Raw genomic sequence first — 27,834 nt, forward strand, 5'->3', positions numbered from 1 at the left:
ACAAACACTTGCACAGAACCAGGATTTCATTTTTAGATAGAATTTTTACATGTATGCAAACACACAAATGTATAAATAACATTTTTATATAGAACTTTTTCATAAAACACAGAATTCAAAGGAAATTCTGATCTTTTCATATGTATACAGTTAAGTTTAAAAACAGAGTGTACGTAGGACTCAATATCCCCCGTCAGCCTCAAACTTAGCTAAATCTCTAGGTGCACTGGAGTTAAGGAAAGGCAGAAGGTAACTTTCCCAGATGTAACAGGAAACACAGTTCTTGGTGCCAATTACAGAGCAAAGCAAGACACCACACAGCTCGTTTGTCCAGCTACATTGCACTCAGCTGAACAAATAAGCAATATCACTACGCTGCTCTCAATTAAGCCTGCAAATAAATCCCTTCTCTTCAGTCTTTACTTGAACACTCTTGTCCTAGAATGAGGAGAAACTTGAAGACAGTTCTCAAACTCCATCAAAATGTGATTTATACCAGAATAATCTTAGCGCAAAGATACTGCTGCTTTAAGCAATATTATCTTGGAGTTACTCTTTTGCAGAACATTGCATTACAACTAAAAAAGTTTTACAGTTTCACACAATTTTTTTTTCCTGCAACACCTACTAAATAAATGTGTATATCTCAGTTGGCTGCAGAGAAACAATCTGCTCAAAACCACCCAAACCCTCCTCTCCAAAGCTGTTTCAAAGTAATAGTAATTGAAAACTTCCAAGCCCAAGTTTCACTGTAAGTCCCAGACATCTAAACTGTCTGAAAGTAGGATTTACAATTTTATCTATCCAATGCCTCTGAAAAAATAAATTCAATTTTCACAAAGTTGGGTATTTTTACATTAAAAACATGGAAAAGAATCACTAGGTAACTAAAAAGGGCAGTAACAGTATCAGAATGATGACATGTCACACTTAGACTGAACCACTCTCCACGATACTCCTAGAAATAACGAGTGCTCTTGAATCAAGAATATGGAGGCAGATTAACAATTAGGGTTTATGTCCCTTATTCTTTAATCTGCAAATTTAACAGGATTAGGAAACAGAAGAGAAATACAAGGAGTAAGTACAATAGAGTTGACCAATCATACAAAATCTCATCAATTCTACTTTACATTTCATAGGTCACTACATTATTTTGCTTTAAAAGTTTTCCTTGACAAGATGCTGGAGGACTTGGCGCAGGTATACAATGCTGACAGTGGAAATATTTTTATTAAGTGCTTCAGGAAAAGAAGCGGATGATCCCAAGTCACCAAAAAAACCCCAAAACCCAAGCAACCTTTCGAAAAATTATTCCAGTCTGTAAACAGCAGCTTCAATGTTCATAACCCAGAACACAATAGTTTCATGAAACATTATACAAAGCAGTCCTGTAAAAAAAAAAAACAACCAAAAAAACCAGAAGCAAGAAAAGGCGCAGCATGAAGTAATTTCAGACAACCAGTTTTGTGAGAGCTTTAATGGCACAAAATGTTTATAAGCTACAACTTATACATGTACTGTAAACTGTATATAATGTTACAAAGTGCTAACTAATTTATGAAGAATGCATAATCACTTTGGCTCAGTTAACTCCAATATTTCAACAAATGTCAATTAAAAAATTTGAATTTCTAACAATCTTCAGCTTTCACTTTTTAAAACAGTAAGTAAATATGCATTTGCTGCAGTTAAGTTAGCCTGCTGCATTTTTAATGTGCGAGTTTATGCATTTTTTTCTTGATCTATTTACAAATATTCTAGGCCAGTTTTCACTGAATGTAAGAAAAATGAAGCCTGCATTTTTTTTTTCCAAAACTGTAAACAGGTATAAAGCTTTTTAAACAACATTTATCTTAACAAAACTTCAACTATCAATAGTTGAAACCCCTTTTCAAATTATACAACAATCTGTTTCTGTTCACTGTAAAACTAGAAGTTGTAGACTTTCATCCAAAGCTTATAGTAGGGTATCAATAAATACTGCATTGTATCATAGCAAGTGTTATAGTGATCATGTATCCATTCCTCATTTATAGTTTTCACAATTTTTACTTCACGGCTCCTTCAAATATTGTAAGCTGTGTTGATGCTCTAACCACAAGCTTGTAATATTATTTATCAGATATTCTGAAGAAGAATTACCTTTTAATTTAGAAAGGGGTAAATTTTTTTTTTAAAAAAGTACTCCCTACTTAATAAAAAAAAAAAAAAAAAATCTATTTTTCCACTACTCCAATTTCCATACAAAACAAGGTGCTGTAATTAGAACTGAAAAGTGTTTCAGCCTTTCTCCCATCCCTCAGTTTTTAGGACTGTAAAATGATGTACTTGATACTATCTAAAACACCCTTCACCACTTCCCCTTAAACCTCCCCCACCTTTGGGTGAAACCCAATATCCACGCTTGAAACAAATATGCAGCTGTAGGCAACTCAAGTGCCACTAGTATTCACAGCTAAAAGAAAAAAAGCAGATGATTTCAAGAGAATTTTTTTGTTAGACTGCCCTTTCACCCTGAAAGCATTCTCTAACAGCATTCAGAAGTAGAGAATAAAAATAAATACAGTTTAGCAGTGGATTTATACCTAACTTTTTTTACTTCCTGGGAGCTAAGTTCTTTTAAAACCAAATCTCAGTTGGGATTTAGCTTCTATGCATCAACTGTTTCAAGCGATCACTGCTATATCAAATAATCAACTTTATAAAGTCTGATGCAAGCAAACAATTATAGGTAGCTGTTCTCTCCAAACTGGCTGACTATATTTTCTTATTACTTTCTACAAGTCAGCCTACTAAAGTTTTTATTTAAATGAGATTTTTGCTAGTCTTAAAATTAGCATTGGTTCCCTAAATACTTAGTATTAAAGTCTATATCATATTTTTTTTATATATTCATATATATATAAAAAAAGAGTATTCTATCCTTCAGAGTCATGCTACATGTTCTGAAATCCAATAAAATCTATTTAAGGACATGACTGTCCCAATGCTTTGTAACAATTTGGTACTAAAGCTTCACATTTTGAAAAGAAGTGTCACTGAAGGAGGACAAGGCTTAATGTTCCCTAAGATAAAAGTTCAACAACATTAGTGAGAAGTCTATCTAACATGAGACATCACGAGTGACTTTCAGATTCCATGTATCCCCAAAAGGAGATTGTACAGTAAACAATGAGAGATAGGAATATTGAAAACTCATTTGCAGAAGACATTTCAGAGCGTTACAACTTCTGAATCCTTACGCACCTGCAAGATTGTCCCCCTTAAAGATAAGTCAAACGCTTTACTTTCTGAAACTGCCATATCATCATAATTGTAAATGGTTCCACAACAAACAGAATCATATCCTTTTATACAGAGTCTAACTACACCTACTGCTGTTGGGTTTTTCCTTAATTTAAAACTACTTTTAAAAGGAAAATTTCACATTTAAAATTTTCCCTTAAGAAAACAGGTAAGGAAAAGAAAAGCTTCTTCACATGCAAACAATGCGATTTTTCTAACATTTTCTAGGCATCGGACAGGTTTTCCTACAAGGAATAAGGAGCTGACTTCATAGAAAAGACAAGATTACAACAATTACCTAATATTAAAATATGCTGATGGATTTAGTTATCCTGCTTTAAAATTTATGCAGTCTTTGCCTCCTGCAAATCAAATGGTGTTAGCCAATACAAGGGGCCAATTCCCCCAAAAGCTGATTTAAACTCTTTTTTATTGCCAGTGATTTCTTAGTTTATTTCACAAAATTCATTTTCACTCTAATCAATAATTTTCTTCTGAAGAGACTGTTAATTTTATCACCATAATACAGTCAACAGTTATACCATGCACAACTGCAATTTAAGTCAGGTTGCACTAAGGAGGCAACAGCATCACTGAAAAAATTAAAACTTGCTGGTGGCATTTTGCATTGAGAGAAGCCCTTGCAACATATAGACAGTTGTAAACTCCGTTCAGCAACTCTGACGTGTCTTGCAGGCCAAGAGGCAGGGGAATGGGAGGAGAGAGGGAAAGAATGTGGATAGCGAAACACCTCAACAGAGTTCCAACACAATACTGAATTCCAGAGTTAGCGAAAACCTGGATATGTAAGGAAAGGGTGAAGTCAGGGTCATGCTTAAAATGGTCTCAAGTCAAATGTACTAAATGAGACAGTAACACCTTCACAGGTCACGTGGATTCCCAGGTTTTGCACTCCATCTTTCAATAAGTGCTGGCTGAAGGTGTGGTCAGTCGTTTTCCAATGTAGATGCTGAAATAAAAAGTATAAGGCATATCGTATTTCACAGAAATACTTCCCACTTTCCAAACAGTCCTTACACACTCAGCTATTCTAATTTGTCTTTCAAATATGTCTGATGAGATTCTTCCAAGGACTTCACTTCTCTTCTATAACATTACTTAAAGAGCGAGATTTTCAGATGAGCCTAGAAGGACCGATGCTATCAATGTTCAGTAAAAGTGGGTTCCCTCCAGTCCGTAGCTCATTTGAAAACCCCAGTCCAAAAGTTTGTGTGTTGTTTGTAGAGTACCTGACACGGGGGCTCTTGAACAGCCAAGCAACACTCACAGATTATTACGGTAAAACAAAGGAAGCACTGCCTATAAAAGGAGGGTTTAAAACACTGAGCATTGAGGATCTACGCAAACGCTTACCTCTAACAAATCCAGGCAAGGTTTAATTCATCGCAGAAAGACAGACTTTGCTACAGTACAAACATCTTACAGTAAATTCTATCCTCCTAATTTATTTGATAGTTTACAAGAATTTAAAGAGCACTTGAACTACACCCTCAGAAACACGGGGGAAGCTTAATAAGAACATATTTTGAGTACGTGTCTTTGTCCCCATCACTGAAGAACGTAAGATGGATAAACATAAAGACTTAAGCAAGATGAACGATTATGTTGGATTACGCAGGCAATGAAAATATTGCTGAGCAGAGCTGTAGCTGATCTTGCAGGACACGTCCAGTATTTCATGTATCTTTCTTTAAGTATTCAAACCTTGACTCAGTAATACCACACAACTGCAGCATTAGACACTGAAAATTACAGAGTATGTGCCATACACACAGAACTCCAGCATCATTATTTGTACAATGTGTTTTTGAAATGGTTAGTAAAAGTTACAGCAGTTTTCCACCTATTCTGTTCTTACTTTCCCTACATTATAACCTGAAGCATTTAAGCAGGTGTGGATAATCAAACGGCACATGTTATAACTTCAAAGGTTATTTGCAAATTCATAATAAACCATGCATTTCCAATATAAGAAACTTGATCTATTCTAGAAATAAAGCATATTAATGGCTGCAAAGTTTCAATTGCTGCAAAGTTTTCCTGCATTTTGAAAAGTGCACCAAGTCTATCTTGAGCAAGGTGCAACAATACTCTAGTTATTCTAGATAAAGCCCTTTTCAGCAGGTACCTGACAGACAAGTGGAAAAGCAAAGCCAGATGCAAAAGTTGTAGTGAGAATTAGGTTAATACTTACCCTAGTCCCAAAGCCAAAACATGAGATATGAACAGAGATGGAATGAAAACCTTAAGAAATTCTGCAGAGAAAATGCCACCTTTTTTCATTGCTCCACTTTTTCTCATACTTAAAGACACTGAACGTTTAGGATGTCTGAAATGAAATTCCCTGAAAGAAGAGGGGGAGGGGGGAAAAAAATTCAACAAGTTTGGTTTTTTTTGGTTTTTTTTTTTTTTTCTTTTCCACACACAAATGCACAGATCTCTGTAGGAACATTTTTTTTTTAAAGTACAAAGAGCTAGAGATCAAAGCAAGAGATCCCTTACACACAGTAAGGAATCAAAGAGAATAATAGGAGGTATTGTGGAGAGACCACTTACACAGACAGTATAGAGACAAAGGGAGCAGTAGCTGAAGAGAGAGGTAGGTCCGAGAGAGGGAATTTCAGGATGTGATTTGTTAGCAAGAGCCTCATTTTTTGTTCCAAACAGAGATACAGAAGTCTGCCAGATTTAGACAGCATCTTCTATTTTAATAAAAATGCTTTGCATTCAAGGATCTCAACGTTTCCCCTTCCGTGGATGAACATTACATATTTTACATAGAAAGAAAAAAAGGTACAGAGAATTTAAGAGACTTGCTCAACACTATTCCATTCAATAAGCCAAAACTAAATCCCATGAATCCCAGCTCCAAGTACCCAGCTCTCCCAAGAATTATAATTTTGTCAAGAAACCTTGTAATCAGCTTGCTGTGGATTTGTATTACTTTCAATAAAAAGGTAATTCTGTTGCTAATGAGATTTTCATACAAATCTATCTTTTTCTAAGATGATCTTACTTGGAGAGCCAGAATAAGTTCCATGCAATTGTGACTTATGATTCTTCTCTCCTTCACATAAAAGAATATTCGTTTAAAAAAAAAGTTTAACTCACTTGGGAGGAATGTTTTCAGGCCTACTTGACCAGTCTGACACCCAGTCAGCACTTTTCTTCAAGACTTCCAACTCTTTCTCTCCTTCTACTGCTTCTTCTTCAGACTGAAAATATACATGGGACAAGCCTTATAACACTCATCCTTATGGTGTTAAATCAAGAGCAACAACAGTGGCAAAATGATAAGCACCAAATAGTGACACCTGATAAACCAGCAAGTGTTCTTGGACTCCTGATTATTTAGAAGAGATTGTATTATGCCAACAGGAGGATCTGAAGAAGTCAGTATACCACAAATTTTATTACTATATCCAGGACTTCCACATCATTGCAAGTTGTTTGTTTGGGTTTTTTTAAAGAAAAAAAAAAAAAAGATTATTTTAATCCTAAATGTAAACCAGCATTATGCAAAAAAATACTAAACCAAGTTTTTACAAATGGCAAAACCTTTAAGTTGGTGGCATTCAACTTAAAGCATACAGAACGTGGCTAAAGCATGGAAAGACAGCCAAATAAAAAGGTTTCAAAACCAGTACTTTGACTTTTTTAAAGGTCTTATTAGTCATTTAAAATTTACGGTACTTGCAACTAGCAGCTTCTACTGGGTAGGTCCCCGATGCAGTAGGGGGAGGCAAGCAGCACTACAATTGTCTTGATCCAATGATTTAACATTACATCATTAGATGCTAATGTTACCATATAGGAAAAAAAATAAATTAGGAAGACTAGAGAACGCCACTGACTTTGGTACAAACTCTTCCTTATGATTAAAAAAAATTTCCTGAGTGACCCTTAGTAAAATAAGATAAACTACTTACAAAGATTAAAGTAGGAACCATACCAAAACCAGAAGTAATCAAATATGATAGTCACAAAAGTGAGATGGCAGACCTGACCAACAACTTCAGCTCGTTCTGGCTCTATAGGGCAGAGCTGCAGCAGTCCTACTGTTCGGCCAGGTCTTTGACAAAATTAAATGCAAGGTTTCATTCTTCCAGGAATGTTTTTTATTTATACTGCTGAAGACAGCAAATTCTATTAAATGATCAAACTAAGAGTTCAGCATTAGTCTCCTCTCAGTTTGTATTATGGAGATTACTCACTATCATGTGAGCTGACTATCTGTAGAGCAATAAACTGAACACCCTGAAATCTTATGCAGAAATATAAACATTTCAAAAACAAAACAAGTTTGACACACACACTGCAAGCAGTGTTAAACAATAACATGACTGCTACTAAACAGGGCAGTTCTCAGAGTTAACAGATGGAGCCTCATCTCTCCCCTCACTCCTAAACTATTCATCTCTGCAAGTCAAATTTCAGTTAATACAGAACGTAAGCCTAAACAAAGTACCCTGCCTTGTTGTTAAAAATAATTATTCTGGGATGTGTTTTAATTTAATAAAATTTTATTCTGAAAACAACCCCTTAAAAGAAAAGATAGTTTAGTTAAACTGACATAAGCTTGAGTGCACAAAAATTACTTATTATACCTATTTACAGGCAGGTACTATATAAAGTTCTAATAAAAAAGATTGAGTAAAAGCCTGCAAGAACAAAGTACAAGACAAGTAAACAGCCTTACCCAAATGACTATGGGACACCTCTGAGTTTTGAATAAATAAGGTTTACATAATTATTTGCTTGTACTGCAGCTAACAGCCAAGTTTACCGTCTCAGAATGAAAAAAAAAAAAGAATCACTAGAAAGCAGTAGTTTAATGCATTTTTTTGACCCATAAAATACATAACATTTTAGATCTTCTGACATGACAAAGAGCTTGCTCTACCCCTCAAATACTCCCAATAATGATCTACATAAATATATGAACTATATACAATATCCACAACTTTAAAATATTTTTTTTAAAAAGTTAATGTATTTTAAAGGTTAATGAAGAAAATACCTGAGAACTACTGTCTTTACTTGTGTGCATTTCCACATCAAAAGTTATCTGTCCATCTTCTTGAGGTGAAGGGCTAAAGAAAAATTGATTTCATTATGTCATTTTGTCATACTACACCCTGTCACCCAGAGAATCAGTGCAAATAGCATCTCAGCTGAATCATTTCCACATGCACTTCTGCACACTACTCAGATGCGTTACAGACTACACGACCTTTCAGATCACAAATATCAGCATTAGAAAGTCTTCCAAAACCCCTCATCTTTTCTGGTTTTTTTTCACCATTTACAATCCTACCTTTCTCACCAGGGTTGACCATCCTTCCACTGAAGCAAAGAAAGCATTGCCCAAAACTTCAACTGCTACACAAAAGATGTAGATCTCTTCTTCCTTTTAGATACCACTGCCAATACTGTGAATTATAGCTCTTTTTGTATCATTACAAGCAGAAACATCACACATCAAAACACCTTTTAATGTTCAGCAAGAATAGGCATTCCCCTCGTTAGTCTCATTTTGAGGGTTAGAAATTTGGCAATCTACTTGAGAAATTAATCAACTATCGCACCTCAACCAAGGAAACACTGGAGAATTTAAGTCAGGAACAGTACAAATGCTGTATGATGCACCAATGCAGGCCTCTCATTAGAACACTAAGTGCGTATCTTTAACCTGACTAAAGCTTTCGTGAAAAAGGTGTATTTTAGAAATACCCACATAGAACCCAAAACACCACATTTAAGAGCAACTTACTGTTTAGAACTTTTAGAAAAGAATACAAAAATACCAAAGTACCTCCCCTTTCTTGTATGTTACTTCAACTGTCAAAAGGGGAAAAGAATTGTCAAACAGTTAACAAGTGGAAAATTAAAGTTGAAGAAAAAGAGCGGAATCTGTCTTCATTCACTTAAAACGTGGGTAATGATTAAAAAATTCCTATGCTAGTAAGACTATACAACCATCATTTAGCAAACACTCCTGCTTGGACTGGAAAGTACTAAACTACTGATAGCTAGTTTCTTAGCAACATAGATGTAATAAACTTTATTTTCTATAAACGTAACCACTCTATTTGAAATGCTCGTATGGATTATTTTCAGTCTATTACATCCAGTAATTAAATCAGGCCTAACTAATTTTAAATAGCTTTTATATCTGATCAGCCACTTATATAAGCTCCGCAGTAGACATGACAGTTAGACAGCATTCACCCAGGAAAACCAAAGGAGGCATGAGCAGAAGGACAGCTAAAATTATATATAGAAAGCGCTCAAGGATTTCCAAAACTGCCCCAAAACTTCCTAGAAAAAAGGTGTAATGAACACGTAAGAATATCCTAATGCTCACTTGTGCCTCGAAGGGTTGTATTATTAGGTAAGAAATATTTTGCCTTCGCAAGGAAAAAAAGTAGAATACTAAAAGCAAGGAGTACAAATTCTGAGAATTTTTTTTTCTGTTAAGTCCAGTGATATATTTTATTATGCTTGACTAAATATAAAGCACATGTACATAACATTATTATTGAGTCAGTAAAATTAAGATATTTTTATACCATATGTGATTTACGACAATGTGAAATTCAACTGTGGTGTTGATGTGACTTTCCCACTCCTGGATTCCTTAGCTTTCTGTAGCAACGATGCATTTTTCAAGTCAGATGTATTATTTGGTAGCCAGTTACCACGAGCCAGCAAGTACTCCAAATACTGCAGCATGACAAACTTAAGCCTGAGAAAAAGCTTTACCCCTCCACTAGCACCTACAGGATAAAAACTGCAATAATTTGCATGCAGGACTGCAAACATTTCCTCACCTGTCACAGTGGGAACTACCTCTTGAACTGCTCTGTCCTGATTCATGCTGGGCATCCAGGAGAATTTTCTCCATGTCTCCATTGTGGATGGAGGATGACGACGGGACGTGTTCCAGACCTCCGTTTTTCCCATTGCCATTATCATTGCTATTGCCATTGCCGTTCATCTGTAACTCCACCCAGGAACCTGTTGGGTCAGGCAGATGTCATTTCATTAAAGCAGTGGAACTAAACCATCTTAAGTTTATCAATTACACACAGAAAAAAAGTATGAATATGGTGAATTCAGATAACATACACTGCTGCTGGGAGAAAGCTCATAAACACGCACTGTAGACAAGACTGACATGTTTCTTCCTCTTTCGTCAACAAAAACACCCCTAAAAAGTTATGTTTTGTTGCTACCTACCTACGGAGCTAGTCAAATAAAATGTCCCCTCTCTCCTCAACTATTAATACTTTAATAGGCCACGTTTCTCTGCAGTTTGAAGCTTCAATTATCTACGTATCACTCGATTACACTAGTCACCTGCTTCCCTGTTCTGCTTCCACATTCCTTTTTGAAACAAAATTTTCATCCCCAGCCCTTTACTGTACAACACCCCCATCTCCAATTCTATATTCTCCTTCTTCCCTCTACTTCCACAGGCCCCGAATCAAACCCTAATTTTTAGATACATCAGGCAGGCTGCCATTCTCAGGCCTCATTTGACTTCCTTTGCCCCGGCCATCTAACAAACATCTCCCATTCACTGTCACCTCTCCTGTCCTACCATACCCTTAGCGCCTCGTACCACAGTTCAAACCCCAGAAGCTGGAGGCTGGCATTAGGTTTCCTTACCCAGCTGAAGTACCATCCTAACGTACATCTCATTGCAGTTAGATTAAAAGATGTCACTGCTAATAAGCCAAAATAAAAGAGAAATCCAGAGTTCTCACATGTAATAACAGTTAATAAATTCAATGCCATCACTTTAGCCCCTCCCTCCCTCCCTTTTTTTTTTCTCTCCTTAGCCAGGGAAGGCTGTATAGCCTACAAGTTGAGATTTAAAGTTTTTTTCCTTTTTTTTCCTTGTAGTTATACCTACAGGATTATCCCTGTGTGCACTGAGGTTTGACAAAATACCAAGAGCATATCATGAATGCTAAAAGCATCTGCTAAAAAGTTCATATACTCTGTAGTTAGGTCAAGAATTTTTATTTTTGCTTTAAATGTCTTCGCTTGTATTTGATGTGCAGATTAACTAAATGCAAACCCGGTATGTTCATTAGTGACATGTTTCAATTGGAAACAACTGGAAACAAACAGGTTTTGGAAATATTCTGAATTCATAAACATACCATGTAATGTCCTGAGGGGTAAAGACAGAGCAGTAAAGTCTATTCTATCTGTTCCAAGTATTTAGATACATTCCCTATCCAATTGCAACTCCTACCTTCTCATTAAGGCATACAACAAGAATCATTTGACTGTACAGCCACTTTATTAGCCATGATCATGGAGGGAAAGATCTCCAATTTGTCAAAAGCATACTGTTTCGATGCAACATTATTTCCCATTATCGGTCAGATAATGATTTCACACATGTATATTATGTCATCACAACTCCTGTGTAATTTAATTTATGCCATCTCAAGGTGAGTGCTTTCAAGGGGTTTGTGTTTGGTTGATTTTTTATTTTTTAAAGACTTGACATCTTCACCACTGAGGTAAAAATATTCAAGATAGAAAAGAAAGCCTAAAGATAAAAATACAAAAAAGCTAAAACTACTTTTTAAACATTATTTGTACAGGTTCTAAATTTTAACACTGATTTCTTCACTTCTGAAATACACCTTAAGAGTGTCTGCACTTACTTTTTATAGCAAAGTTTTGGCTCTGGGAACTGTATCAGTGACACAGGAAGGGATGCATGTTGTAACTCACTCACCTATGCTCAACTTGATTTTGTGAAGCTGAAACTGAGTTTATCCTTAGTACCGATTATTAACTACACCATTATACTGATGACCATGGAAGCATCATACTCGTAAGAGTCCTGGTGGTTTAGAGTCTGGTTTCCCCAAGCTGTATTCACAAACAAGGAATGTAGGGTGTGCACAGAGCTCTTGAGCACAATCACACAGTGTACACCAACTCTGTACTACACACTAGGTTTTACAGATAATGAGGTGTTAACTGGGAAAAGGCAGCCTTTGCTCAGACTAGTCAGCCTGAGACACAGAGACTGTATTACTTCAGATTTCTGATGGTTGCTGGTGTCTAAATTTCACAATAAAAAAGGCCACGTTGTAAGAACTACATCAGGAAGGTAGATTTGCTGTGTAGCAACACCCTCACAGCAAGAGGCCACACCTGCAGAAAAGCACGTGGCAACTGCAGTTAGAAGACAGTTAGGCCAGAAAGCTACACCTTTCCCAACAACCATCAGGAGTAGAGAGCATCTACTGGGAGAATTATAACGCTCGGGATCTGCAAGAACATCTATTATAAAATCAGCTGTGAGTGACAAACAATGTGAAAAGAACAGAGGGCAAAGGTGCAAGGGGATGTCTTCCTCTGACACCAAGCACAGGCAAAGCAAAGCCCAGCGGAAGATGATCAGAACTGGTTGCTCTAGTACACAGCTACTAAACACACCCCCATGGCACTTCAGATTACGCACAAATAAAATCTTTATTAACATTTCTCCTGAACTGACAAAACTTGCCGTTTATCTAAAATGTGTCGTGGCCATACTAGGAAGAACACCCAAATTAAACGGTGAGTAAAGAGTCCCAACAAGTCGAACAGTAGTTTACATGGCAAGCAGCACGTTCTCCATCTGACCTCACTTTTAATGAGTCAAAATATGTTCAAGGAAGCGTAATCTGACATCAAGCTAGAACATGCTACATACTCCCACTGGCAGTCACAACCGGTTTGGGAGAGGGAGCCAAAGAGCCCTAGTAGTTTCAAAGACTGATTAGAAGGACATCAGTCTCTGCTTCTTTAAAAAGATGCACAGGAATATATTTTGAGAATAAACTGCCCAAGTAATAGGGAGTGCTTTTTGCCCCAAGCTTTCTTCAAAACAAAGGAAGTTACATTAATCACCCACATGAGTGAGAACTCTTAATTTTAGCATATTTCTACTTGACAGTAAAATGGGAAATATGGTAGAATTAAGAGTGGTAGAATTTAGAAATATAGTAGAATTCTCCTCCCTTCACAAATCACATAACACACACTTTGGGGAGAAAAAACAACAAGCCACAACTGTTTATATGAATGTTATTTTTCTCCAAAATTGAATTTTAGCCATGCTTTAAGACTAATTATTTCACTATGAATTGATATACACTGACTTTAATGACATGTTTTTCCATAACTGGTGGACTGCTTAAACAGCAGTAGCTAAACATGTGGGGGAAGAGGGGGTCTCACTGTGTTTATTCACTCTGTGATTTCACTTGGGTGGGTGGGAGATCAAGGACAATATATAAATTATATACATTTTATATATACAAAAATACTCCAGACTAGCAGCCCACAAGAAATCTGAGCCATGGTCAACTTGAATAAACTAAGAAATAGAAGTACACCATTAACCAAAGGAAAAAAAAAAAAGATAAAAAGAGATAGAAGAAAAGAAAGCTGTTCAGATTCCCATAATGGTAATTATTAAGCAGATTTTCCATGACAGAGCTGGATTGGTTCCTGCCTAAGGTAGGATTTCTTCTTTTTGTCAATATGTAACAGAGCTTTATAATAATTAAAATATAGGAAGCATCTAGAATTCCCAGAGCAAGCAAGCCTTTTTTTGTGAACCCAACAAAGCCTAAGTTCAGTTACTAGTTTTATTCCCAGGTCTTCTGACCTTCGATTCAAGTGCTAAGGGATCTCTGAATGAAAGGCCCTAAACATGCACAAATGACATACAGAACAAAATGAATAAGTGTCTAAGCTCATTAGCCTGAAAAGGTTCACTGAAAAGCTTATATAATGGCAGAAAATGTACCTATAACACCAAAGCATTGTGGAGCAGCTGAACATCTGAAAGCAGCACTAAGCCTACATGGAGCTGATTGGTTGCATTTGTTTTGTTCACGGGGCACAGACTATCAAACATTTCCTCTCATACCTTGTGCTCACCACCTTCAGTAATCACATTGATTTTGCTAAGCCTTTACACGCTGATCCAGCAATAAGATCTACGTGGGCAGATCCAGCACAGGCTTACAGCGCACTCATCTCTTGTTGCTCCTATTTTACAGCAGATTAACGCGTCCCAGAGACTAAGTTAACATATTAACAGAAAACAAAAAGGAAATCTTAAAATATAGAAGCATCCAAGATGCGATTTCTAAAGTAAGCATCGAATTAGGCACTAGGCATGTTGCAACTTTAAGACAGCACAATTGTTATTGAAGTACGCTACCAGCGTTGAATACTTTGCTAAAATACCTATTTGACTCAGGTGGACACTGCTGTAAACTGCTACCGTTATCACAAGATGTCGTGTTACCATAACACAATAGCAGTATTATGAAATGGGCATAGCTTATTCTTCTTTAATACAATTCCCATTGAGTTAGAGGGGATCAACCAACCAATATTTTTCGTGGTCGGTTTAACTTCATTGTAAACCACGAAGGTAACAGTTAATCATTAATGCCATTTATTCACCTCTTCAACAGTAGTATCCTCAACAATTACAAACAAATGAAGTGACACGTTGAAGTAGCTGTTTAAAACGAGAGAAAAGCATCTGCCAAGTAAGTACGAGAGCCTACATCAAAAACCACCAATGTGCCTTACTAGTGTTATCCTAGGAACAAAAGGATGCAGCAGAGCAGCTGACATAGATGCCGGATATAGAGGAAAATAGCTCACGTCAGTGGTATTGACTCAGCCACTGAATAAACTCATTCCCACAGTCACGCTCCTCCCCCTACCCTGCTGTATCCCCATCTTAGCTGTTAATACCAGCCACCGAATAAACTCAGTTTAACCACGAAACAAACCTGCTCCTGCTCTCCTCGGCTCGCACCGAGCCACGGCGCTAGCTCGTTCCTCCGGCTGCGCTCCCCGTAGCCCATTCACCTCAGCCCCGCCGGCCGCCGCCTCAGCCGCCCGCGCTCCCGTGAGGAGCAGCCCGGCCCCGAAACCCACCGGCCATCGCCCTCCCCACAGCACCCCGAGCGCTCACCCCATTTTGGCGCGCAGCCCCCCCTCCGCACAGCCCCCTCCGCTTTCCCAGCCCCGCATCCAGCGGCTCCCGCTGCCCCAGCGCCCCGGGCTCTGCGGACACGCCGCCATCCCTCTTCCCACCCCGCTCCCCGTCAGGCAGCCCCCGCTGAGGCGCTGCCCCCCCCCACCCCGGGCCCCCTCAGGCCTCACCATCCGCCTCTTCCTCACAGGCCCCCCCGGCGGCCCCGCCGATTGGCCCCCGGCGGCTCACGCGCCCCGTCCTCCGCCAATCGCGGCCCGGGGAAGGGGAGAAGGGGGTCGCGGCCCCCAGGGCAGCCCCCACAGCGCCCCCCCCCCCCCCGCCCCATTCGCGTTCGTTTCCCGTCGCTACCGGCGGCCGCACTCACTGTTGAGGCCCGGCTCGGTGTGCGTCCCCTCAGCCGGCGGGTTGTTGTTGTTGTTATGCTGCGGCGGCTCCTGAGGGCTGGACATGGCGGCGCAGGAGCGGCGGCTGAGGCGACTGAGGAGCCGCTGGGGCTGGGACAACAACAACAAACCTGGACTCCGCTCCGGGCCCGGCCACCCCGCCTCCTCGCACTGCGCAGGCGCGGGCCGCGCCGCTCCCGCCCTCCGCCGCTGCGCAGGCGCCGCCGGCCGCGGGGCGCGTGCGGCGCACCATGGCGCTCCCCGGGCTTGCGCACGTCCCGCCGCCGCTGCCGCGCGTGCGCGGGGGGCGGGCGGGCCCTGAGGGGAAAGGCGCGGGAGCGCGGCGAGGCCTGCGCCGTGCCGGCTCCCACCGCCGCGGGTCACCGGGGAACGCGGGCCGGCGGGGCCCGGCCTTCCCCCGCAGATCGCTGGAGCCATCGGCCATCACGGTTCTTCAGGAGAGACAGCTGATGGCGTTCCCTCACCGTGGCCGGAGGCAGAGCCCCAAGGCCTCCAGCCCTTCCCCAGCCCGTGGATCCTGTTCCGCTTCCATGGAGGATGAGATCAGTCTTCAGAGCTCTGTGTCGTTAAGCCCCTATCGCAGTGCCCATCAGGCCTCTGGCTCGGACATGTTTCCACATGAGACGTTGCAGCAAATCCTCTTCCCTGTGCACGACGGGTGTGAGGTAACGTGTCAAACCTGCATGGCACAATGGTACAAGGCTCCAAACACTTCTTTCCCCTCTCATCAGTCTTCGTTTTGCCTCAGATAATTTTAAGCCAAGTAGGAGGTCCATAAAATGTAGTTAAGACACTCTGAAAGAACTAATGTTTTCTAAGATTTAGAGTAATACCCATCTGAAGTTACAGTGTTTGGCAGACAAACCAACCTCATGCGTGGCAGGTTTTTTAATTATTATGGCAGTTAAGACAGAAAAGATGGCATCTGTGTAACAGAATTGGACTTTTTTTAAACTGGGATGCAAAAGCGTGGCTACAAAAAGTGAAATTATTAGTATGCGCCACAGTTTCCTTTCAATATGAAAATGAAGAGGCAACCTCAGGCTATTTATGCACATGGCAGTAACGCTGGATTTCCACAGAAGAGACTTTCAAATGCAGTGAGATACAGATGCAAACATCTACCTACCCTGCTGAGATTTCTTCAGTCATGAGTAGCTTCTGTACCGATTACCCATTCTTCACTTTCATTAAATTAACATATATAGAAAATAGGGTTCTTCTAAATTATTAATTTCAAGGCTGTCACTTTTATCTTGAAAATAAGCGACTTTTCATAGATACTAGGTATGACACTTAGCAGAACCTTTACTAGGTTTCTTCTGTTTCTAATCTTTTTTCACTCACATTCTCTAACAAAAAGAACCAGCGAGACCAGCTTCCTCACAGATGATTATTTGTCTTCACAGCTTGAGAAATCATCTTCACCAACTTCATTCCATTTGACATCACTTAAACTTCAAGGTTTATTTTGAGGCCTAGAATCTTTGGGGTGAAACTTTGTAACTTAAGTCCCATCTCACACACACACACATGTATATAAGCATTTTGCTTCCCAACAGTAGTAAAGGAGTCTTTTAGATCATAAACTCTGCCCATCAGCAGCCACGAGAATGTAAATTGTGGTTTTTTACATTACTGTACCCACAGCAGGAGTTCAGTAACAGTAATATCATCAGAGACCCAAGTCATGCAGATACATTTCCGTTAGTGTTCTTTCATTATCTCCCCATTACATGTGCAAAGAAATCCCTTTGTTTGTTTGTGTCAGAACTCAAGCTAGAGAAAAAGCCCGTATGTACAACTGTCACAATCATCCCATACTAGAACACTGGTTTCAAATGTTTTTCATCTTCTATTTGTCTGTGCTGTGTTGACAAGCATCCAAACACCGAAGTGTGGACATTTGAAATCCGCCTTTCGTAATGCTGACCTTTCTCACCAAACTGCCTGCATAGTCTGCATGACTGTACCGAATGTCTAATCTTGGGGAAAATCTGGGTGTCTCTGGGATATTACTGGAATAGAATTAGCTACATGTAGTAAAAAGAAAGCAGTAATTTAAATAATTTAACAAAACAGCTGTTTACAGATAGAAGGGCCGCAGATACATTCTAGATTGGAATCGGAACAATGAGCTACTTAAGATTTTGAATAGAAAACCTGCCTAGGTAACCCTGTCCTCCTTTGCAACCCCAGCAATCACAGGCGAGCATCATGAGTATTTGTCATCTCCATCATTCAGGAAGCATTTGCCATAATACTTGTGGCATGAATATTTATCAGTAAAGTGGGACTATTAGCATTTCTGAGTCAGAAATAAATTGATGAAGATTATAGAGTGAGTCAATGCAGAGCCAGAAATAGCATTCACAAGTCCTGACTTTCAGCCCAGTGCTCTAACCACTACACAGGTTCCTTAAGGCAGTTGAATGATGTAATTAATGTTTGTAAAGTAATTTGAATCCCTGGATGGAAAATGCTATGACAATAGCAAGGTTGGAGGGACAGAAAACCACATGTTAATAGAGGAGAAACAATGTCCGTAAACTCCTGGGAAAGGCCTTTTGTATTGAAATCCAATAAAAAGGGTTTTCTAGAAAGTTATAAAAAGCCTTTAAGTTGTTTGAAATCAAATGAGTTAACAAGCCACCTCATTTATCTCAAAGAGCTGAGTCAAGCTAATCCCACTGGTTTATTCTCACAGCTCCAAGATGTTCTAAACAATTTAAGTAAAGAATTGCCTAGTTTTAAACATGCTGCAATTACTTTCATTTTCTTCACTGTGTACTTCTATGCCCCAAATCTGGAAAAAAATTGCTAACCTGTTGCTAAAATGGATGTCACCCCAGCATACAGCAAACACAAAGGCAGTTTTTTCCCTGCACGCCTCGGCTGGTTTCTTTATGCTGGAGGTAGTGATGACGTGTACTGGAATGCTTTTCTTGTATATTTTCTTATATTTCCTTGTATTTTCTATTTAGCAACCATTAATCAGTCCTTGTGGATGACTTCGAAGGATCATTGCCCCATCTACCCTCGATCCCTCTGCTTTTGAAGCACCCACCTCATCGGTAACATTTTGCCTCCTAGTGGAGAGCACCTAGTGAGAGCGCCTCAGAAAAAAACGTGAGTGCCGTTTTCTTGTGAAAGACAACAGGTGAATTGTTTGCAAAAGGTTGAGATTCTTAACATTCAAGGCTAGATTGTGTAGAGAAATTTAATTTATGCTGCTTCTTAGTCTCTCAGCTGTATCACAGTAGAAAGAAACTCTGGTTTTATTCCAGCCACTGTTATCGCTTTCTTCCGCCACTCATTTTTGTAAGCCCAAACCTTTCTATACCGTGTTAAATAAGATGTTTGCCAAGAGCAAACATAAACAAATCACTCAAGACACCAATAGTCATTACACAGCAACCTCACATCCAGCATCCCTCTCTCCACCCCAATTCAATACGCCAATGCTTCCATTTACAGCAGCTGATTACATGGGAAAGGGCAAAAGGAAACATCTGTTTGATTGAAGTCGAAGTGTATGCTGTGAATTGGGAGGCTCTGCACCTTCTCTACAGCCCGAGATGAGGAGCTGAAGATCAGGGCTCAGGAAATTACATCCTAGCTGTGTCATGCCTAAGAACAACCAATTCCAGACACGCCAGTAAAAAAAAAAAAAAAAACCACAAAAATACTAGTACATCATCCAGCAGCCCCTCTCCAAGAGGAGGAAAAGTACAGGTTTCTGCTTATTAGCAGTGAGCTTTCTCCAGTTCAGCTGAGAATAAAATAAGTATTTAAATAATAAATGTTGGCCTAGAAGGTACAGTCCTGCCTGAAGAGAACAGTAGGAGTGTTGCTGCACATTCAGCACGTTCTCAAGGCAGCAGACACTTCTTGGGAGGGAAATGGACTTCAACCACCGAACTTGCCTACACCTCAGCATTGCACCAGGCAGATAACGAACTTACACTGAGCGTTAGTTGGCAACAGCATCCCTGTGGTTCAGAGCATGGTTGCAGTTTTGCAGATACTAACCACTTAAGTGGTAGTTGTCAGCATTTAGGTAGCACCACTGGCTTCCAGACAGGACGCTAGGAAACAGAACTCCTTTTCTGTATCTAGTCTGGTATTCAAGGACTGAGAATTTGTACTGGTTTCACTGGGCATTGGAAGAGGCTGCTGGAACCGAGCGGCTGATTTTCTGTACCTGTAACCTGCAGTTACCCCCACACCCCCCTGCCTGGCACGCTGTCGAGGGCAAGGCCCAGAAATCACAACATAAGCTAGCAGAACAGGGTGCTGTTCAACAAGCAGCAGGGGAGAGATCAGTCATTTAGAAATACCTGGGAATAGAGAAAGTGAGAGGGACAGGGAAGAGGATAAAAAGCAACCTGACAAAATGTATTCTATGCATACTTTTATTAATAAAATATAAGATTTACAGCATATGTCAATGGACAGTGTGCTTAGAGAATTATCTGGTTGGATAGTAATGACACCAAAGTCAGTAGCTGGTTTTGGTGAGGATAAATTAAACCTCAGGTGACATGCCAGGGATCAACCGCTACTGACAAAACCAAAAATCTTTCCCAAGTCTAGCTTCAAAACCCCGGATTCCATCCCAACACGCACAGCTGAGGTCCGAGAGGCAGTTTCACTTGAATGTAGTATTGCTAGAAGGCTGCACTGTGTTCTGTGTGAGATCTACCTGTTCAGTCCCATGTCGTCTTCACATCCTCACCTCCTTTTGTCTCTGTGCTAAGCAACTTTTGAGGCGTTCAGTGCATCCTTCGGGATACAGATACACACAAGAGCAGCAGTCTTAATACCACGACCCTCAATCTTCCCAAAATAGCAGTCATTCCACCTACGCCGTTCTTTGCAAAATGGAGATGAATTGTACCAGCTCTGATGCAAGAGAAGCGTCTAATTACCTCTTTGCCCTTGCGACAAGATAAAGAATAAACCTTGGCCCTGATCCTGGGAACACCTATACACATGATTAACGTTACTCAAGTTGTTTCCTTAACTATTAGCAAGTATAGTCATTTGAGTAAAATTAGTCACATGCTATGTAAGTAGGAGTAGGGCCTACTAGTTTATTCACCCATTGGAAAACAGTTGCTGTCCCTGGGGCAGTTAAATTTTTTTACAAGGCTAACAGGTGAAAAAAAAAGGTAAAATCCTTACAAAGGCTCATGGTCAGGCATGCATGTTACAAGACAAATACTGTATTTAAGAGAACCAGATTGATAAATATTAGAATTTTTTACATTTTCAAACCACTGCACAAGGACTTAAAGAAATTAAAAGTATGATTGCAATTGTAGTCTTGTTAACAACCTCTAACCCAGCCATAATTTTACAGCAGAAACAGTATCTTAGTTGATCAAATAGAGGCATTATAGTAACTACCTATAACTAAGCCACAGAAATAATTTAAATATAAGTAACTGAAAAGTGAAAATTCTCCCAGTCAAGGTAAGTTCGCTACGACTTTACACTTCATTCTGAACATTTCCGTGAAGGAAGAGTAAACCTAAAAAGCACAATTAGCAAAAATATCTGGAGGTAAAAACTCATGAGCCTTATAAAGCATCGATATCTAGTTAATCTTTGGATAAGCCTTATTTGCTGAAGAGTTTAAATCTCTCAAATAACTATGAACATTTATTTCATGCAGCTTCTGTACTCCACGCATTTTCTGATCGTTGCACCATTTAACATTTCTGTAAGTGCAATAACTTTGCAAAGCCAAAAGCCAGAAGAAACACTTGCATGGTAAAACCACATTTCCACTCAGTTACTGATAGCAATAAAATACAGAAAATAGAGCATCTCAGAATGCAGCGTCGTTAATTATCTATGTAATCACTTTGTATTTTGTACTACATCACATCATACTGCCAGACAAAAACTCGGACAACTTTTTAAAAAGCCACAGGGGACTTTGTACTCTAAACAAGGCATTAAAGGTATTGTATCCTAAAACAAGGCATTGAAGAAACCAGGACGAAACTAACCATTAAGACATTAGTCCCATAAAATGGATTTTAAAACCTGAAAATTCTAGTCCCGTTCCAATTTAAGCAACAGTTTAAAAAAGAGCCTTCAGGGCTACTGGAACAGTAACTGACCTGTTCAGATTATGGCAAAATCTGACAGCAGCGTATGGTTTTGAAATGGAAGTGGTCAATGCATCCTACAGCAGGTACTGCTGTCATTCCTGAATGAATGCAGGTACTTGTGAAATCCCTCCCTCTCTTCGTTCCCATGAAAAATAATTAATACTGGTTAAAATCATTACAAAAAACATCATTTTATTTTCATGCATCTAAGGTAAAACACAGAGTATTTGTATAAAGAGGTAGATTAAAAAAAAGAAAACAGATTCTCCATTCTTTGTCACTTTTATTCAGTAGTTTGTTTGTTTTTTTTCCTTATTTTCTCTTTTTTGGTGCCAGACATGGCAAGGAGTGATTACAGTCAACTGTTTATTAAAACATTTGTTGCAACACAGACCCCCTTTACCACTGACCCCAAACGGACCCATTTCATGTGCTTTATTTTGTTTTTGTTTTTTTTCTATACACCACCACCAAGGCCAGGTGGAGGGGGATGAAGGGGAAAGGGGGAGTCCAGGAGGCCAGAAGGAGGAGGAATGCTACAAGCCACAGCAAGAATGAGCTGTATTTAATAAAAAAAGGGGGCCACGAATGATACAGTAATGAGGTTACACAATTAAATCCCATAGCATGATTGAAGGCTTTCCCTGTGTCTGACGTCATCACAATGGAAGGCATAAAAAGTGGAGTAAACCGATGTTGATACAGTCCAATCTAGTCCATTAGGCAAGATGGTGCAAGTAGTCATTTAAATTAAAAAGTGCCCTATCCTCACCTAAATGGCTAGCAGACATGGAGAAGAACGCAGTGACGGATCAACAGAGCTTTCTCCATGTAGCTATAAAAGTGTGTTGTCATATGGCACATTTTTAAACACTGGAAAGGGGTGCCATAATGGACCTCTCATTCTCTTTCGTTTACAGGTACAAATGCTAGATTCAACTATTTCAACTATGCAGGAAGTGGACTCTTCAGTTAGGAATGCCAACCCTAATTCATTTTGTCTTGAAATATATACAAGTTGTTTGTAGTAGCTACAGCAATGATGTTTTCCTTAGGATGCCAGGCTGTGTGTAGAATCTTCTTGTTGAAGTCTAGGCTGTCAACACTGATTTCATCCTTCTTTCGCTTACCACTTGCGCATACTTTACGTGGCTTCAAAACGGTACGGGGTTTATTGTTTTCCCGGGATGCCTCTAAGGTGATGTCTCGCTTCGTGTTTCTGTCAAACATTCTGAAGAAGTTGTTGTAAGATCCTGTCATGACAATGCTGCAGGGAGGGGGAAGGAAGAGAGTAACAGTTCAGTTGAAAATAACCTCTCTTTTTATGAAGCCTCAGGGTCCCAACTAAGATGACACCTTATTATATAAGCAGAAAGCAGGCAGCCTTGCCCGTACCTTCTACAATCTAAAGTGGAACTAAAGCATTTGAATGTTTTATAGATTTAAAAACAAAGGTATCTTGTTCCTTAACTTGACCTTTTAAGGTACACGCTTCATTACCTTCGTTACATTCAATGTGCTTCTCACGCACACATGGGGAAACAAATTAATGAAAGCCAAATCCATCAGTTTCGTAGCCATGTAATTTTAGTTACACACAAGCTGCATGAATTTAGGAACTAGCATACCTGATTTGTGATAATACCTTATTCCGTATCAGCTTTTCAGCAAGACTAAATGCAAGTTTCCCTGTCCTTCCTTTGCCTCAAAAAATATCTGGACAGATACCAAGTTAAAAAAAACAAAGAATTATGTCCAACAATCCCAGATCAAGCAAATAAGTGGTAATTGCATGATTAACACAAAAGCAATACCCATCTTAAATGGTATTGGCTAGTCAACCATGCCTGAGTGAGGCAAACTTGACAACTCACTGTAAGAAAGAAAATTCCTAGAAGGGTTCTGACAAGGCAGCTTCAATAGAAAACACACACACAGGTTCTCCAACAGGCCAAGTGCAGATTCTTACAGGTAAAACATACAGTCAGACAACAAGGTTTGAGGACATGGGCCTCATTCCCATACAAATCATTCCAAAGTCGGATCATAACAGATGACATAAAAAAAACCCCAACCAACCAAAAAAAAAATCCACAAAAAAAACAAAAAAGATAAACACTAGGGATAATAAACCTAGTGGATTAGGGTATCAGTAGCCTGCAGTTAAAATCTGCAGAAAACCATCTCTAATCCCACCGCTTTGTGCATCTCTCCAGTTTAAGTGGCTGGAGCATTTGATTAATATTTCACTTCGGCAGTAACAAAACTAAATTTCTACTCAAATTTTACATCTCTTTAGAACACTAAGGCAATTCTCTATAATCCTATGCTACAACATCAGGTGTTAAGAGCTAATATACATACATTAAAGTCTACTGAAGTACTAAAATATTGTCCAAGCCAGTCCATGAACAAAACTAGACAGATATTTGAGGTCATGCTTCAAGTTGTCCGTTTTAAGAATAACTGGGAAAGGTCTTAAGTATATATAGAGTAGAATTAAACTTGCCTGTCTGATCCATTCCAACAGCATTCAAATTTGTCAAAAATGCAATCATTCTCATACAGTGAACAAAGTTTACTTCTGAGGTATTCATGCACCTGGAAAAAAAATAAGCTGAATGAATACTGAACTTGCGTACCTGTAAAACAACCTTCATAAATTCTGCTCCAAAAGTAATTCAGTATCTGACACTGCTTACACCCTATTCACAGGAGCACACACAGCTCCCTCCTCTGACTCTATGGATAAAGAGCAAAATGAACAGATGCATGAATTAACATATTCTGCTCTACAGAATTTCACATGAACTCAAATAGCTGCAAGTCACACGGGGTGGGGAGACATCTCCCAGAACTCAGCAATTCTTCAGAATGCCTTCTCTCTCTGAGCACTCGTCATACCCTCACTACCCTTTCAGATATCTAAAAGGATTTATCAGATTTTGCTTCTTTCTAAAAATCATGCTTTGGTGACCGATCTTCCTCCTTCGCAAATTTTCCTCGTGAAGAGGATCCCTTCGCAAATTTTCTTATAAAAAATAACCACCACAGCACTTTTCGGTGCCAGCTAAAAACGTTTCCTGCAAAGGAAATGTTTTACCTCCTACTTTCTCCAGGAAAGAACAGGAGAATATATCAAGTCAACTGAAGACTAAGAGATGCGCTATCTCATGGCTGAAGATTACCTTTCCACATTTCCATTGTGTAAGAGGGAGCCTTTTTCATACCCAAATGTGGGTTTGGGTTCTGCAATCACCCTGCAAATAGCAAGATCCTTTAGCACGTGTGTGGAACCCACAAATCTCACTGATGCTCTGCCTGGACATAGCGATCTACGCACAAAAATTTAGCTGCCACATCAAGACTATTAGTAAGACTCAGCATCCTCTGAGGTTTTACTTTCTAGCCTACATCATCTTCACCAAATACCTGGTATGTTTCCACAGGTCTATTTTCCATATTTAAATCCCAGATCTTCACTGACAGATAATCTCTAGTCATCATATATCGACCACTATGGCTAAATTTGACATCAGATATGGAAGAGATGATTTCAGAGAAAAATGATCTGTTGCTAGGATCTTCTGGTTCTTCAAACACTGTATAAAAATAAAACAGGCATTTCAAGAGGTAAGTTTATGTCTCTCCTGATACAAGACACATCCAAGTTAGGTTAACATTTTCTCAGTAAGCTTGCCACATTGGGCTAGTCTGCCCACATTATATAAAGTAACTTTCAATGCGAAAGCCTTATAATACAATTGCCATACTCTGAAATATTTTATTTTTTGTAGCAAGTCGAGGTCAGGTTCTAAATAAGTGAACTCCTTACTAATATTCAGCCTTCGTTCACACACGTAAGAGATCAAGCATCAATTACAGACCAAACTCGACTAGTATTTGACCTCCTGACATCTGCAGAAAGCCACTCCTAGTCCTGTTGTTTAAGCAGACTCCCCAGCTTAAGTTGCTAATAATTTTATTCACTACTTTGGCAAAATATGCATTTAACATTAAGATTAATTTAATGTTTTAGATCTATTCAATATAGTACAGAAATCCAATACAAATACACACACACACACTTCAGTGTTGAATAGATTCCTAGAGTGCTTAGTTCCATCTAGCAGCAAGTTACCATATCCCACAAGAAGTCAATAAACAACGCAGGACAGAACTTACATTTTGAGTGTCTGTCACAGAGTGCTGATGCTCTCATATCACAGAGACGAATCGTTCCTTTACTGCTGCTGTATACAAATGTGTTACAGCTGTTTGGGTGGAACTCTGCGGCTGTTATCACTTCTGTGAGCTCTTCCATGTTGGCAGGCTTAATATCTACAATATCTACAGCATTTTGTTAAGAAATTTTCTCCAGTTTTCGTAACATATTTTTCAGCTTTAAATGTATTCAGCAATGTGTCTTCAGTTCAAAGTACATCTGAAATAGTGAAACAGAATTAAACAAGACAATAAAAGCAAAATAATGCTGGAAATTTGGAAGCAGGACAAAACTTCCATGCAAAACTGGATAAAGTTAAAATTAACTTCCACAATTTGTCTAGAAAGCAAGACTGTAACATGGCATTCTCTATCAGTTTGAAGTTAATTCTTGTAACAGCACAAGACTGCTTAATTTTTTTGCTCCACTTCAGCAGTAATTAATTCTGCTGAATTAATACATATATGTCACCCAAGTTTCTTCACACAGAACTTTATTTTGCCTAAATTCTAATTACACTACTACATTATAAAGAATGCATGTGTGATTTCTGCTCAGGATCCCACTGATCTGTCCGCACACCTCTGCTCTCAATGGGACTGAATACCTATTTCTGTCATCCTACTGCCCGCAACACTTGTAGGTGCACATGTGAGGTTAGAAGGTAAAAAGAATAAACATTGTTGAGACAAGGATGGTAATCCTCTGACCTGCTTCCTACTGCAAGTCAAGAAAATTTTCACAAGATAGTTTACTGTAATGCTGCCTTCCAGAACGGCTCAAACTTGAAACCTTAAGCTTTTTTCCTCTCCTTTTAAAGAGTGTTTTTCACCATGCACGTGACTACTACTCCTTATATTGCTCAGGCTGAGCTCCCTCTCCAGAAGTAGAAGTCTGTACAACTACTAGGGAGAAAGTTCCAGGAAGTGGAGAAACATGCTATGTAAGAAGCTGATCATGAAAGGAAATGAAATTCAACAAGTTTTGTTGTAACCGAGCTGTTTCCATCATATCAGACAATGTAAAAAAGATACTAAAACTTCTGTCTGTAATTTCTAGGTGCCACAGGTTAATCCGCAAGTCATCTGCAGATAAGTATGTTTCATAATCACTATTAATGGAGATGGAATTGATGTGATACGTGTGAGCATTGGCAAATATTCTTCGTGGACTAGCTTCAACCATGAGGTCCATGGGCCTGAATACTGGCACCTGCAAAATACAAAGCAATGGAAGTTTGAGACGAAGCTGTACCATAAACACACTGGCAGTCATCATCAGTCCTTCAATACACCAAGACGATTAAAATACCTCAAAATCGCCTCAGAAGTAAATGTATCTGCCAAGTGGCATCGCAGAAAATGTGAATTTAACAATCTGATGGGGCAGGTAGTCACTGAGCCACAGGCTAATCTGTGTGCTGGGGCAGGGAGAGGAGAAGTCACTCAGATGTGGCTAATGAACCACTCACCCGTAGTGTTGTAACTGTAGTAGGATCCCTATACCGTCCATCTTCCTCCTTTAAATTATAACCCTCTGGTCTTTTGTCCCTTTCACTGATTTTCCATAACTTTATTGTTTTATCTGAAATAAAACAGCCACAGTCTAAAAATCAAAGCTCTGGCAAAGATACTTGTCTTCACAGTTGATGCACTTTAACATGAAGCCTTCAAACAAGACAAGACCACCTACATGTACCAAAAAAGACAAAAATACTGCTTG

At 39.3% G+C, this 27,834-nt stretch overlaps 2 protein-coding genes across 8 annotated transcripts in view; both read right to left on the reverse strand.

Annotated features, from left to right (window-relative positions):
* Window positions 1–1,465: 1,465 nt before the first annotated feature.
* On the reverse strand, window positions 1,466–15,915 carry BNIP3L (BCL2 interacting protein 3 like). Its single transcript, XM_074808336.1, has 6 exons — window positions 15,723–15,915; window positions 10,143–10,329; window positions 8,330–8,402; window positions 6,421–6,524; window positions 5,504–5,653; window positions 1,466–4,258 (listed from the first exon to the last, which is right to left on the reverse strand). Exons 1-6 carry the CDS (start codon window positions 15,805–15,807, stop codon window positions 4,210–4,212), a joined length of 648 nt encoding a protein of 215 aa, XP_074664437.1. The 5' UTR covers window positions 15,808–15,915; the 3' UTR covers window positions 1,466–4,209.
* Window positions 15,916–22,053: 6,138 nt separating this feature from the next.
* Window positions 22,054–27,834, reverse strand: part of PPP2R2A (protein phosphatase 2 regulatory subunit Balpha) — a 39,073-nt gene continuing 33,292 nt past the window's right edge. For all 7 annotated transcript variants that reach the window (XM_074808317.1, XM_074808315.1, XM_074808319.1 and 4 more), the window contains 6 exons: window positions 27,584–27,696; window positions 27,147–27,324; window positions 26,073–26,237; window positions 25,320–25,489; window positions 24,397–24,488; window positions 22,054–23,154 (listed from right to left, as the gene is read on the reverse strand). In XM_074808317.1, the coding sequence (XP_074664418.1) occupies window positions 22,875–23,154; window positions 24,397–24,488; window positions 25,320–25,489; window positions 26,073–26,237; window positions 27,147–27,324; window positions 27,584–27,696 (998 nt within the window). In that variant the 3' untranslated portion in view covers window positions 22,054–22,874. The remainder of the gene's footprint in view (window positions 23,155–24,396; window positions 24,489–25,319; window positions 25,490–26,072; window positions 26,238–27,146; window positions 27,325–27,583; window positions 27,697–27,834) is intronic.

This window comes from Strix aluco, chromosome 28 (assembly GCF_031877795.1).
Source record: "Strix aluco isolate bStrAlu1 chromosome 28, bStrAlu1.hap1, whole genome shotgun sequence".
In the NCBI taxonomy this organism is placed as follows: domain Eukaryota; kingdom Metazoa; phylum Chordata; class Aves; order Strigiformes; family Strigidae; genus Strix; species Strix aluco.